Source organism: Rhizophagus irregularis, chromosome 13 (assembly GCF_026210795.1).
Source record: "Rhizophagus irregularis chromosome 13, complete sequence".
Classification (NCBI taxonomy): domain Eukaryota; kingdom Fungi; phylum Glomeromycota; class Glomeromycetes; order Glomerales; family Glomeraceae; genus Rhizophagus; species Rhizophagus irregularis.
This window is the reverse complement of record NC_089441.1, coordinates 3,103,259-3,117,874: the sequence shown is the minus strand read 5'-3', so window position 1 is coordinate 3,117,874 and position 14,616 is coordinate 3,103,259. Positions and strand designations below refer to the sequence as shown.

The window sequence follows — 14,616 nt, the reverse complement described above, 5'->3', positions numbered from 1 at the left end:
AAAAATAAATTAAAAATATTTTAAATTTTTATTTTTATTTAAAATTATTTTTAATAAAATAAATTAAATAAATTAAATAATAATAAAAATATAAAATTCTTGTAGTTAAGAAGTAGTTAAAAATATATTATTTTATATAAATACTATTTATTAAGCTAAATCATTTATTTAATAGTACATATAGTATAGAATATTATAAATAGTATGATGAATTAATAATATTAGATTTTTATGTAATCAATTACTTTATATATTATATTCAAATGTACTGTAAAAAAAAAAAAAATTAAAATTTAAAATTTAATAATTTATAGTTAGATTTCTTTATAATTATTTTGGACAATTTTAACACTCACCAAAGATGAAATTCACCGGAGGAAGGGATGAATTTCACCAGTAAAATTCATTATATCATATAATTACTTACTAAATTTTATTTACAACAAATATGTATGATATATACAATAAGTTACATATTATTTAAAATAAATTCAGCTTAATGAATATACTCTCTTATTTGATTACACTCTAGCCCCATTGGAACACTAAATGTAATAAAAATTTTTGATTTATTGTTTTCATAATTCATTATACCAAAAGTTAACAAAATAAATAATTAAAGTAACTATATCTATTAAGAAGAATTGACAGAAATAAAAAATTTAAGAGAAATAAAATTTAAATAAAATCATCAAGAACAATATAATTAAGAACAATTAACGAAAAAATAGTTTGTGTAATTATATCTCAAACAAAGTTATCAGAAAGAGATTAATGAAAAGATAGATGATTATAAAAAAAAGAAGGAACATTAGTAGCATTCTTAAATTAAACAAAAAATGAAACAGAATAAAAAGGAAACGAAATATCACTCATCTTGTAAATTTAAATTCTTGGTTGATTTTCTAATTTGGATATTCCTAAAAAAAAAAGAAAAAGGAATATTAATGACATTTCCAAATCAATAAAAAAATAAAAAAAAATGAAAAAATATAATACCGACTACTTGTAAACTAAAATACAGGTCAATTTCTAAAGTTATTCAGCCATTTTTAAAAAAATAAAAAGAAAAATGATGTTCCCAAATCAAGAAAAAATGAAAAATGAAAAAGAAATGAAATGTCACTTATCTTGTAAAACTAAAATACAAGTTGATTTCCAGAGCCGTTCATCTATTTTAAAAAATAGGGAAATAAAAAAAAATATTAATAATGTTTCAATTGAAGAGAAAAACAAAAAAGAGCAGAAAAAGAAGTGAAATGGCATTTACCTTGCAATGTAATTAAAAATTTAAATGATGCCAATCACAAGGTATACCAAATGAAATACCTGGTGAATATCATGTCTGATGAATTTTTTGAAAATTAACCTCCAGTAATCATCAAATAAATCCTATTTTTTATATAATTACTATTTTTTATTAAACCAAATTAACTAATTAAAAAATATATGAAATTTTAATTGTATTTTTAATTATTATAAAATTTTAATTAGTTAACTTTTTTAAAATTATTTATTTATAATAAAATATTAATTATATATTATTGTATAAATATACTAATAATAATATTTTATATTATATTAAATTATTATTAAATATCTATATAATAATATTATTATTCAAACTAAAATATTAAAATTATAAAAAAAAAAATACAAATATAATTAAAATACTTCACATGTATATTGTTAAGTAGATTTGAATTTAGTAAGTAAGATCTAAATAGGATCCAGACATTACATATATAATTCATAACTGATCTGCATAAATTTAGCACTTTTTGCTCTCACTAAAATAGATCTAATTTACTAAAAATCAAATTATCATATTTTAAATCTATATTAATTTGCTAAAACTCAAAATATGAATTATAGTAAAATTCTAAATAATATAAGTTTAAATTTGCTTAATAAAATATAATTTTAGTTTATTAAAATTATTTGTAAATTAGTAAATTTAATTTGTATTCCGTTAATAGGTCCGAATGTGAGAAACTTTGTATACCAACAAGCGCCTGAGATGCCCAGGAAAGATAAAGAATATATTATAAGGAAAGCGGTATCCCTGTCGATTTATGGCGCATTACAACTGGTTAATCAAGACGCTACAGATACAGTTACATGGCAACAAATTTGTGACGTCAATAAAAGACCAGCCAGGGGAAAAATTCTGAAATAGTTTGATTTGCTAACGGATCTCATACGAAAGGCACCCAGCCTAAAAAATTACTGTATGATGGATAGGGTGCCCCTAAATTCAGAAAATTTTATAGATAATGATGAAATTAAATTAAATAACGCACAGGCATTCAGGATGCCAAAGAAATCTCCTTCTATAGATAATAGAAAAAAAGAATTTGTCCATATGCAGCAGAATTGTACGTTAACATTTGGACAGATTAATAAAAAACATCAAACAAATAGACATACAATACAACACTAGGTCACAGCTGATAGTGGGCAGAAAATGGACGATGAAATGTCATATAAATTAATTAAGCGTTGTGGAGGTTGTTCACTTAACGACAAAAGGGTCAATAAAGAAAACCGTGGCTGCTGTTTCAATAAAGACCGACTATCATTAACTTGCATAAATAGAGTATCTAAATACTGAAATGATCCAGATACTAGAATAATCAAGGACATTATAGAAGATAGAAACTACCCGCATGCACAACAAACTTTAGAACATAGTCTTAGTATACAAGTGGTAGACTATGATACGACCTTAATCCAGAACACATTATTGAATAGTGAAGCTGTGACACAGCATATAGCGCTGTTACAACAAATAAGATCAAAGTTTACTCCACCTGATAGAATTAATATATACGCAGATGGCTGCCTTAACAAATCGTTTTAACAATAGCTCTAGCTTTCTAAAGTACATGGATTAGGGTTTCGATCCTATTTTTTAAAGCAATTCGGATAGAATCCGGATCTTCTCTTGCAAATCCAGATTGAATCCGGATTCTAAATTTGACCTTAACTCTGACCAAAATTATAATTTTGACCGTAATTAATATTAAACGTCAAAGATTAACTGTCTGCAAAATTTGCTATCTCTGGCCAAATTTATAGTGCTGGCTCAAATTAATAAAAACGGATTCATCCGTTACAAAAAAGTAAGATCCGGATGTCCAAAAAACAAGGGAATCCGGATTTGAATCTGGATTGACCAGATCCGGATCGAAACCCTAACATGGATACAGGCTGAGTGATACTGAATAGTAAAGATGAAGTAACGCTGGAATGTAATAGTTCGATCACAGACTGGCCCTCATCTACACGTGCAGAACTAGAAGCCATTCTGTCAGCCATATTGGTTTTACAGACAGGACAGAAAGCAAATATTATTACAGACTCCAAAGCCGCTATAGATAGTATTAATTACATAAGAACAAATTTAACAAATGGGAAAGATAAAACACGAACATGGTGCAAGTGCAACAACTACAGCATAGTAAGTAGTATAATTAACCTTATCGATAGCAAACAGTTAGAGATAAAGTTAGTAAAAGTTAAAGGTCATTCAGGAGTCAAAGGTAATGAAGAAGCAGATAGGGTGGCAAAAAATGACACAAAAAAACCAATTTGCATTAATATTAAAGATTCACAACAAAAAGATTTAATATATAACATTTATTGGGATGGTAAAAGAGTTGATAGACACATCAGAAAATTTATAGACAACCTATGTGAATCTACATTGGATGCAGCATGGTCTCTCAACCGTACATACAGATCAGTCTTCTTAGATACAACTAACATAATAGAAAAAAAGTTACTTGGACATTATTTAAAAAAAATATAGGATTCAATTGCACAACATCACTAACAAATGACAGATTTATCAAGCACTTAAAACTTTTAAATTGTTTGCTCCCAACTTTAGAAATTATGAAAGAAAGAAGATATGACTTATATGGAGATGTAAAGTGTAGATTTTGCCTGGAAGAAAATGAAGATGATGATCATATGATATATTGCCAACAGCTCAGTAACAAGTGGACAATAATAGTTGATAACACTAAAGATGTTAGCCGTAATTCAAAAAAGTGTCGTAATACAAAATTTTTATATGCCGTAATTAATTAAGGCTATAAAAATCTTATAGCCGTAATTCAAAATTTTTTAAAAAATAATTAAGGCTAACATCTTTAAATAACACTATATGTAAAGGCAATCAAATAATCAAGAATTTTTTATCACAAGAAAAACATATACAACTAAATAAAGAAGACATACAACAATTGTTTTTATGGAATAATAATTTTTTTGCCCATACAACTGGTGTTAACTTTGATCTGCCTATTTCTTATGTTCACTTAATGTTAAAAAGTTTCTTTCCAAAAGAAAAATATAGGGAACTCAAGACCATTGTTAAATCAAAAAGAATAGCACTAACTATTGCAGCCCTTTTTTTAGAAATATTTGTTAATGAATTTTACAACATTATTTGGCAACTACGTTGTAAGGCAGTAGCAGAATGGGAACATACTAAAGGCATAAAAAAGCAAGACCTAAGAAAAAGGCCATCAGCACATCAACACATTGTATACAAATGGATTCCAACTTTACAGACAGAAGAGGGTACATATGATTTGGAAAGAAGGAAAATTTTGAAACATAATGAACAGTGGTCAATAGCATTAGAAAAAACAAAACAATACATAAATCAATTTATTAAAGAAGGAAACAGGGTACTTTGGAAGGTATATAATAACACAAAATTGTACAAATACAACATAACCTCTTTTTTTTTCTTCTTTTAGAAGGTAGTGAAAGCATTTACTTAAGCCTTACAATATAATGATTTTATATAATTCAATAGCTATTATTGAAGGATATAGATGAATTTTATAGGGTGATGGTAGGGCACAAGAGGACCCCGCTTACTTCTAATAAAGGTCTCCGGGCAAAATTTCAGATTTACTAGTAATTTTACCAACCTTTCTTATCTCATAATTTTACCATATATATATAGTGACCTTTTAAAATTATATTAAATTTTACCTTAGATTTTCAGAGACCTAAATTTTTTTAAATATTAAATAAACAAAATATTTTATAATCATTACAATAAATTTTAAAAATTTTTTATTTTTACTAAGTTTAATTCTTATTCTTTAAAGATAAATAACTTTTATTAGTAAAAAAAGTACTTTGAATTACAAAAATACTATAAAAAAAATCTTAAAGACACACATCTTTAACTTTACTTCGAAACTATTATTCACTTACTTTCTTTAAAAAAATCTAATTAATTTTTTTTAAAAAAAATAAATTCGTAATTGGTATTATTATGAAAAAATGCTCGTACCCCATAAGTATTAATCCAACTGCTATGAAAATATTTATCTAAATATTTTCGACCTTGCCGAACAACTTTACTTAAGCATGAAAAAGTGATTTCATTTGACCAAAGTGCCCAAATTACGCCCTATAATTACTGATCGGGAAAATAAAAAAAAATTAAAAGTGCGAAAATTGCTCGTATTCCGTAAATATTAAACTGATTCTTATGAAAATTAATATTCAGGTAGTTTCGATCTCGCCGAACAATATTACTTAAGCTTAAAAAGGTGATTTCATTTGACTAAAATGCCCAAATTACGCTCCGAATTTAATAAACAAAAAACGTAAATTTTAAGTTAATATTAAAATAAAAAAATGCTCGTATGCAATAAATATTACTCCAACTGCTATAAAAATTCAAATATAAGTAGTTCGACCTTACTAAACAACTTTCTTAGATAGTAAAATATGATTTGATTTAACCAAAGTACTGAAATTAAATTCTGAAGTTGCTAATTGCTGTACGAATTTTTATATTTTAAAAGCTAATTTTTGTAATAATTTTCAAAAAGATAGTGCTAATGCAAATAAAATTAAAAATATAAAATGGTTTTTACAAGTATAAAGAAGAGAATAAATTTTTTATTTTGAGAAAAAATTATAAAACGTATATTACCAAATATTGTAATAATTGTTGTACAATATTTCAAATTAGTATATATAAGGTAAATATTAAATTTTATATACAATTTTACCTTATTATTTACCGAAACATTTGTAAACTTATATTTGATTTTACCTTATAAAACCGGAAACCTATTTTAACTTTACCTTACATATCCGGAGACCTTTATTTGTCATATATATAATTTTACCTTTATCTATTAAGAGACCTAAAATTTTTTTTTAATATAAATTTTACCTTATATTTTCGGAGACCTCTATTAGAAGTAAGCGGGGTCCTGGCACAAGAGCAATCTTAAGGATGGGGAACTGGTTTGGAGTTTTAATAAATTAGTTATATAACAGATGCTTTTGTATCATTACATATAATTAATAAACTCACAAATTGCACTACCTTGGGAAAAAAAAAAAGTAAATTTAATTTGTCAATTTATCAAAATTAACAATCATTTTTTTATTGATAATAAATAATTAATATAAATTAAACTGTCAATTTTTATAATTTATAATTAAAAATATGTAGATTATAGATAATCACTGTTTTCAAAATAGTGCGATTAATACATATATAATAAAAATCTGATTTCTAATTTTAAATACTGAATACCAGGGTGATTACCAGCCCCTTAAAATAAAAAATTAAAATTTTCTTTTATGTTTTTTAAACACATTTTTCATTTGTTTCATAAATATTATGGAATATCTCATTAGTACTTGTCTTGATTGTAAAAATGTCTTTATTGTGAAAATGAACTTAGTATTCGAAAAAAAACGTGTTTATATAATAAAACAATCAAACCAACACAGGTTGAAAAGTGAAAAATCAGGCACCAATCGGTGCCTGATTGGCATTTTCGCCAAATACCGTCACCAATCAGGCAGTTTGCTAACTTTTGATCCAGTGATTAGAAAAAGATGAAATATAGCTCATTGGAATCGTCCGAACATGACGAATCTAATGGTAGTAAAATCGTATTTCTAGGATTAATACTTGATGAGAAATTAAGTAAAATATAAAAATAAAAATGTATCATTTATATTTTATTTAATTTTTTATTAACTATTAATCCTAGAAATGCGATTTTACTACCATTAGATTCGTCTTGTTGAGACGATTTTAATGAGCTATATTTCATTCTTTTCTGATCACTGGATCAAAAGTTAGCAAACTGCCTGATTGGTGATGGTATTTGGCGAAAATGCCAATCGGTCACCAATCGGTCACCAATCAGATACCTGATTGGTGACCGATTGGTGACTGATTGATGCCTGATTTTTCACTTTTTGACCTGTGCAAATAAAAAAAACTGAACTGAAAGAGTAAAAGTTGCATATCCTCGAGTTTCAACACCTAACTTACCATCTAAACAATTTGAATATATTCAAGAAAGTATTTTTCGGTTTAATTATTTCTTAGATACCAATACAAAATTCAATTTTACTTTTTATTCTTCATGTAATAGTGCCTTCAAAGAAAAAAATCCACTCCTAACTTAAAAAAAATTGATTCAAATGAAAATAATTTAGCAAATAATGAACTAATCAATGAATATGAAACAATTAATCTAGAAGAAATAGTGCAAACAATTTCATTCAATCTTGTAATAAAACCTTTTAATAGTGCGGCATTACCATCAAAATGGATGGAAATAGAAGTATTATCATTAGATGATATTCTCGTTGATGTTCATCATTACGTTAAGAAATTAATTGGTGATGATGAAATCATACATTTGGATTATCTGATTACATTTAAGCCAGAAAAAATTGCAGTATTTGGGACACAATTAGTAGATATGCAAGATTACAAAAAATTTTTTTCAGATTACAAAAAATTATCAGATGGGAAAAAAAACATGACAATTATGGTGTCTTTAAAGAAGAAAAAGAAGATAGACAAACAATCAAAAAGAAAGGTAAAATTACTAGTGTTATTGTATATTTTTATGTCAAAATGATATTACATTTTTTGTATTTTTTTTAGAGAGGTTTAGTGTTAGATTCTGAAGAATCTGGAAGTGAAAATGTGGATGTACATAAAAAAAAAATTCAGTTCCAAAACTGGCTGATTTTTCTGAAGTAATACAACAAGAAGGTTATGTAATTCGTGAATTAAAAGAGCAATACAGATGTGATCAACATGATACATGCTTTATTGATAACAAAAGATATACAAAGCTCACTGCAATGCATCTTCAATGCTAGGTCAAGGAAATTGTAATTATTTATTAATTTATATTAACTGTCAAATTATTTAAATAATTATTATTTATTTATTTTTAGATTTGAGGTACAGTTAACAATACCAAAATGCCAAATTTACCAATTTTTACGCAATCAAATAGTATTAAGGAAAAATCTAAAACACCTTCAACCTCTACCAATCCAAATTCCAATATGATGCCCTTTTTTTTCACTATATTACCACAAATGACCAAAACTCAAACATAAATAATTCTGTAAATTCACCATTATCTTCTCCAAAACAAGCAGCTCCTTCTCTTGATGAATTCTTTGCCAAATTGGATGGATCTGATAGTACTGGAGAATTTGCTAGTTTTAAAAAAATATTTGAAGATGAACGTATTTCTGTGAGTCAAATTTATGATCTTACTGATACTGAATTTGACCAATTAGAAGTGAAGAAAATTGGGTGGCGCTAAAGTTGCTTGCCGAAATCTAGGGTTTAGACAAGATGGCATTTCACCAAAAAGCGAAATTCTGCCGAAACTATATTAAAGTTATATTAAAAAACTGGCGAAACTTTGGAGAAAAGTGAAACTGCCGAAACTTATTATAAATGCCGAAACTGCTGAAACTCTGCCGAAACTATAATAAATCTATAGTAAAATTTTGATGAAACTAATCGTAAGATTTTGAAGAGGTTTAGACAAGCAACCTTAGGTGGCGCAAAGCAATTAGAGCTGCAGTACAACATTATAATAGATAAATAATAATAATTAGTAATATGTTATATTTCAAGTTTAATTTTCTAATTTTACAATAATGATAATAAAAAATCAATTTGCAATTATCAATTATTAAATTTTTTTTATTTGAATTTATACATTTCTATATAAATATCTAAAATTTATATATATTACATATAAATTGAATCTTCAAAAAATTTTGCCACCATATTTGAAGTAATCTGAGTGCATGCAATAAGAAGAGGGTATCTAGGATTACTACATGAATTAACAAAATCTCTATATTTTTGTAAAAATGACTTTATAACAGAAAAACTAAATTCTATAGGGTTGAAATCAGGGAATAAGGGGTAAAAATTCAACACGCCTACCAAAAGATTCAATATATTCTATAAGATCTTTGTCATGATGAATTCGTGCATTATCAAGTACAAGAACACTGTATTCAGAAGAATATGCATTCATTTGAGGAACCTAAATAAGGAAGATAAGACAATTGAATAAAAATTATGAAAAAATAATTTTTATCATAAAATTTTACCTATTACATTTGAAATAACAAATTCTCTAAATTTTTCCTTTATACAACTGCCTTCCATTATATCTACTGCAATATAAATGCCTTGTAATAATAAAGCAGATAGTATAGTATATCGTATACTGCGCATAAATACATTCTTTTTAGTTGCAAATGTATTTTTAAGGAAATACCCATATACGAGATAAAGTACGCTCATCTTTTGAAGAAACAGTAGTAAATATAAGCTGTTCGAGCATATATTACGTCAACTTTTGCAATAAATGTACTTCAGAGAAGTTTATTTCGCTCATAAGCTGCACGATGTACTAGCTGAAATAGTAAAAAAAAAATAGTAAATAAATCACGCAATATAGTATTTGAATTACTAAAATTTACCTTTTTCCTATTAATTCTACAATAAACCAATGATTGCCAAAAAGTTGGAATAGAAACTAGTTTACCTATTCGTAACTCAAGTTCTTCAACTAATTCATCTAAATACCAATCAATTTTATCTTTAACTAATTCTTGTAATATCTAAATTGTGATAAAAGGTGAGTATTTTTTTTAAAAAAATATTATGAAAGACATGAAATCCTCAATATAGCCTTGTAAATATTTTCATATCATCCCGAGTTAGTATTTTATTATGTCTTGGTGGCTTTTTCTATAGATCTACTACTGCACCCCATCGCATATAAATTTGTACAGTGCATACAACCTAGTCCCAACAAAAAAATTTTTAAGCGGCCAAATTTTTTATATTATGTAATACTTAACCCTATAATTTTATTGGTCAGATTTATTTAATTTAAGTCATAATTCTTAATTCTAGCCAGAATTATATATAATTTTAGCAAACGAAAGTAATTTTGGCCAGATTTATATGTAATTCTGGTTAGAATATAATGGCCAAATATTTAATTCAATAGTAAAATATTTCAACTTTCGAATTGCTACTACTTTATTAAAAAATACTTTACAGGAAATTTAAAAACATAGTTTTATTAAGCTTAATCTGGTTTATCATTGTATGTTTATACTTTATGTTTATCTTTTTTTTTGAATGAATAGTAGTGATTTAAATTTCATCAAATTTAATTGCTGGAACTAAGTTATATGCACTGTAGAACTTTTTTAATAGTAATAATCTTACTAATATATAGCTATTTTTTCACAATTATGTCCATTATAATAAAGAAAAACTATTCTCCATTTCAGGTCTTCACTAAAAGCACGTGCAATTTGAAAGATCTTGTCAGAAAAACTTCTAATTGAAAATTCAGAGAAATTGGTAATAATCTATAAAAATCGCAAACTTTAAGCAAAAGAAACTCTAAATAGTATATAATAACTTGTTCTAAAACTTAAAAAAAAGATGCAAGTGAGCCTACCGGCACAAGTACTGCTGGGAAATTGTAAGTAATCATAAAGAAAGAGCACCTTACATTTGTTAAATTGAAAATATTCATAAAAATCAGTGGTTTTTTTTTATTTGATGATTGTTATAAGGTCGTATCATTTTGAAAATGGCGATAATAAAAATAATAAATTAAATATAGATAATTATTAAAAAATAAAATGTTGCGAAACTAATCAGATGGTTTTTGGCCTGCATTATGTTCAATTTTGGCCGGAATTATACTTAATTTTGGCCAAAATATAACTGGACCTCAAAACTAATATTTTTAAAATATTATCTATAGAAGTTAAAAAAAAAAGTTCCAATTTGCTTAAATATAAAATGATTTTGTAAAATCAATACAATTTGCTAAAACTCATAATTATAACTATTAATTAATTTTCAATCAATTTGCTATCTAAAATTATGAATTTAATTAATTTTGATTGAATTTGCTAAAACTCAAATGTAAGTTATATATGTGATGTCTGCTGAATAGTCATTAATTCAGCTTCATTTTAAAGTACTTGGCTTTTTACTTTTTACATTCATTAAAAATTCTGCTAAATTTACTATACTGCTACTATTTATTATTATTAGATGTATTTTACAATAAAAGATATAAAAATTAGTATGATAAGGGGCGTGCCAGAAATCAGCTGATTTGAAAAGGGGTGGGCTTCAGATTAGGTCTATATATATCACGTGACATTTATATATCTAAATATAAACTAGTGTTCACCCGTTGTCTATGACAACGGTTAATATGTATTAAAATGGCATAATTCTGGCCAGAATTAAAAGATCTGCAAAGAATCCTTTTTGGGAAATTTGAGCAACACAATTTTTTAATTTCTCTGAAAAGTAACAGAAGATAAAATTTCCTTTTTTTGGAAATCCGCGTAACTGTCAATTTCCTTTTATGGAATTCTGTGTAACCCAAAATTTCAGTTTTTTGCCAGAAATAAAAATTTCCTTTTTTGGTCTTGTGTAACATTGGCGACGAATAGGAGTAGGGTTACACAATTCAAATGACTTATTTATATGGTTAATCTAAACATAACGCCCACGTGATTGCAGTGTTTTTTAATATATAGAAGATAGATGTAAGTAATTTAATTATTTTTATATAATTATTATAATGCAATTATCTTGACTTCTAGTGATCCAATTTTAATAAACTTTTTTTTAATTTATAGGTCTCATTTAGCTCTATAAATCTAGCTTTACAAAACAAAAAAAAGTTTGTCCAAATTGAATCACTAGAAGCCAAGATATTTGTATTTACATTATAATAATTATTATAATGCAATTATCTTGACTTTTAGTGATCCAATTTTAATAAACTTTTTTTAATTTATAGATCTTATTTAGCTCTATAAATCTAGCTTTACAAAATAAAAAAAAGATTGTCCAAATTGAATCACTAGAAGCCAAGATATTTGTATTTACATTATAATAATTATTATAATGCAATTATCTTGACTTCTAGTGATCCAATTTTAATAAACTTTTTTTTAATTTATAGCACTCATTTAGTTCTATAAATCTAGTTTTACAAAACAAAAAAAAGTTTGTTCAAATTGAATCACTAGAAGCCAAAATAATTATATAATACTAATTATTATGTATAATATTTAAGGAGTTAAAATACTGGAAAAACTCTTCCCGCCAATTGTTCGGTCACAAATTTCGCACTAGTAGTTTGAAGAAATATTTTTCATTTATTATCATTTAAGTCATAAAAAATATTGTTTTTTTGTTATAGAATTTGGGAAGAGTAATATGGAAGGGGTAGAATTTACCTAACCTTCAGGAAGTAGCACTTCGGCTGCTTCGACGAGCTCTTCGATAGCTCAATAACCCATACAGACGAATAGTAATACTAACGTAAGGCTAAATGCCTCTATGCATGCTCAAATTAACGCAAGTCACCCTGGTCAGAATACAACCTCTAAAGAAGCGAAGAAAGATGATGGTTGAACTATTATTAAGAAGTCTCAACGTTTTAGTATTTTTATTCCGCAAGATAGTCTTCCAGGCGATAATATTATTGCCAAGAAAAATTTCGTATATAGGAAAATTTCGGATGTGCTTGGGCTAATCTCGTTGGCACCAACTGCCATTAAAGGTATTAAGGTGATTCGAGCAACATATGAAATGGAAGCACAAGCGGCTGAAGTTTGTGCCAAGAAAATTGCAGATGATAATGATGTAAGATTTGCTAAATTGGAAGTAATCAACAATCAGCAACATGATAATCTTAATGATTATGAAATTAAAATCTGGGATGTTTCACTAGATGTGGACAAGCAGATGTTAGAAGTATATTTGAAAAGTTTTGGACCAATTAAAACCCTCAAATTTAATGTTGAAAATTTATACTATAAAGTAGTAGTTAGATTCAACGGTAAACAAGTGGAAGAAAAATTTAAAGACTTATGGTCATTGAGATTTTGCAAATACGCGTTTAGGATTTTTCCATCTAACTTAACCAAGGACGAAAGGAATTTACGGTTTAAATATGGGTTGAAATTAGCTAATTTACCCGTATGATAGGTACATATGCTGCAGATTTGAAAGATATTATCATACAAATAAAGGCAAAATCATGTTTCGTACCTAAGAATAGGTTTTCAAAAAATTATGAGAAAGAAAGGTTCGCATTTGTCTTTTTTGATAATGAGAACGATCTTAATAATACCCTAGGAAAGAAATTCTCTTTTAACAATCGAGGCTTAGTTTTCATTAATTATGATGCAGTCACGTGCCATGTATGTGGTTCTCTTTATCATCGAGTCAGAACATGTCCAGAAAATCAAAGGAAAAGAAACATGTCATCAACACATGAAGTATATCAACAGATTTATAGTAGATATGGAGTAAAAGCATCCAAACCAAGTATGGGGTTCAGACCATTATTCCCTAGAAATTCACAATATCAACCTGATAAGTCAGAAGGTATGTACAATTGGGATAGGACCCCGGATATCTCCAAAACAGGTCATAAGTCACACTTTCGGCAGATTGGCCCATTTTTCAGGGCTCAAAAAATCGTTTTTTGTAAATATCTCGGCATCCAGTGGTCCAATTTTGATGAACTTTTTTTTAAATTGTAGAGCTAAATGAGGGCTACAAATAAAAAAAAGTTCATTAAAATTGAATTACTGGATGCTGAGATATTTACAAAAAACGATTTTTTGAGTTTCGCAAAAAGGGTGTTTTTGGCAAAAGTCCATTATGACCTTTATATTAGATATCCGGGGTCCTATTGGGATGAAGAAGTCAAACAAGAAATGCCGTTACAAGGTCTTTCAAGTTATGCTGAGGCTGCAAAGAAAATTAAGACAGTACCCAATGTAAGAGCAAATGTTTTAACTTCAAGTCAAGGTCCATCTCAATCTTACAAAGGAAAAGAAAAACAACAAGAAACACAAGAGCCAGTAAGAAAACCTTGGAATCAACAGAATATTAATCCTACACCAGTTAATAATGAGGGTGATAGGCTGGATAGATTGGAACGACAAATGGAAAAATTCATGAATATGATACAAAAATTGAATGAGAGGGTTTCAAATTTAGAAATTAATCATATTAATCAAGCTGAGATGTTGAGTAATAGAAAAGTAGATCTAATGTTTGCTAAAGATGATAATATGTTCATGAATAATAATAATAAGAGGGTAAAAGAATTTCAACAAACACATGATATATATATTGAAAAAAATGTTTTGCCAAATGTACAAACTCGTACATTATCTCCTATGGAAGAAGATAGTGAA

General features: G+C 26.8%; 1 protein-coding gene across 1 annotated transcript; it reads left to right on the top strand.

Moving 5' to 3' along the window:
- Positions 1 to 3,900: 3,900 nt before the first annotated feature.
- OCT59_005254 (uncharacterized protein) lies at positions 3,901 to 4,799 on the top strand (the record flags this gene model as incomplete). Its single annotated transcript, XM_066138248.1, has 3 exons — positions 3,901 to 4,045; positions 4,183 to 4,703; positions 4,776 to 4,799. 3 exons carry the CDS (start codon positions 3,901 to 3,903, stop codon positions 4,797 to 4,799), a joined length of 690 nt encoding a protein of 229 aa, XP_065997408.1.
- Positions 4,800 to 14,616: the final 9,817 nt, after the last annotated feature.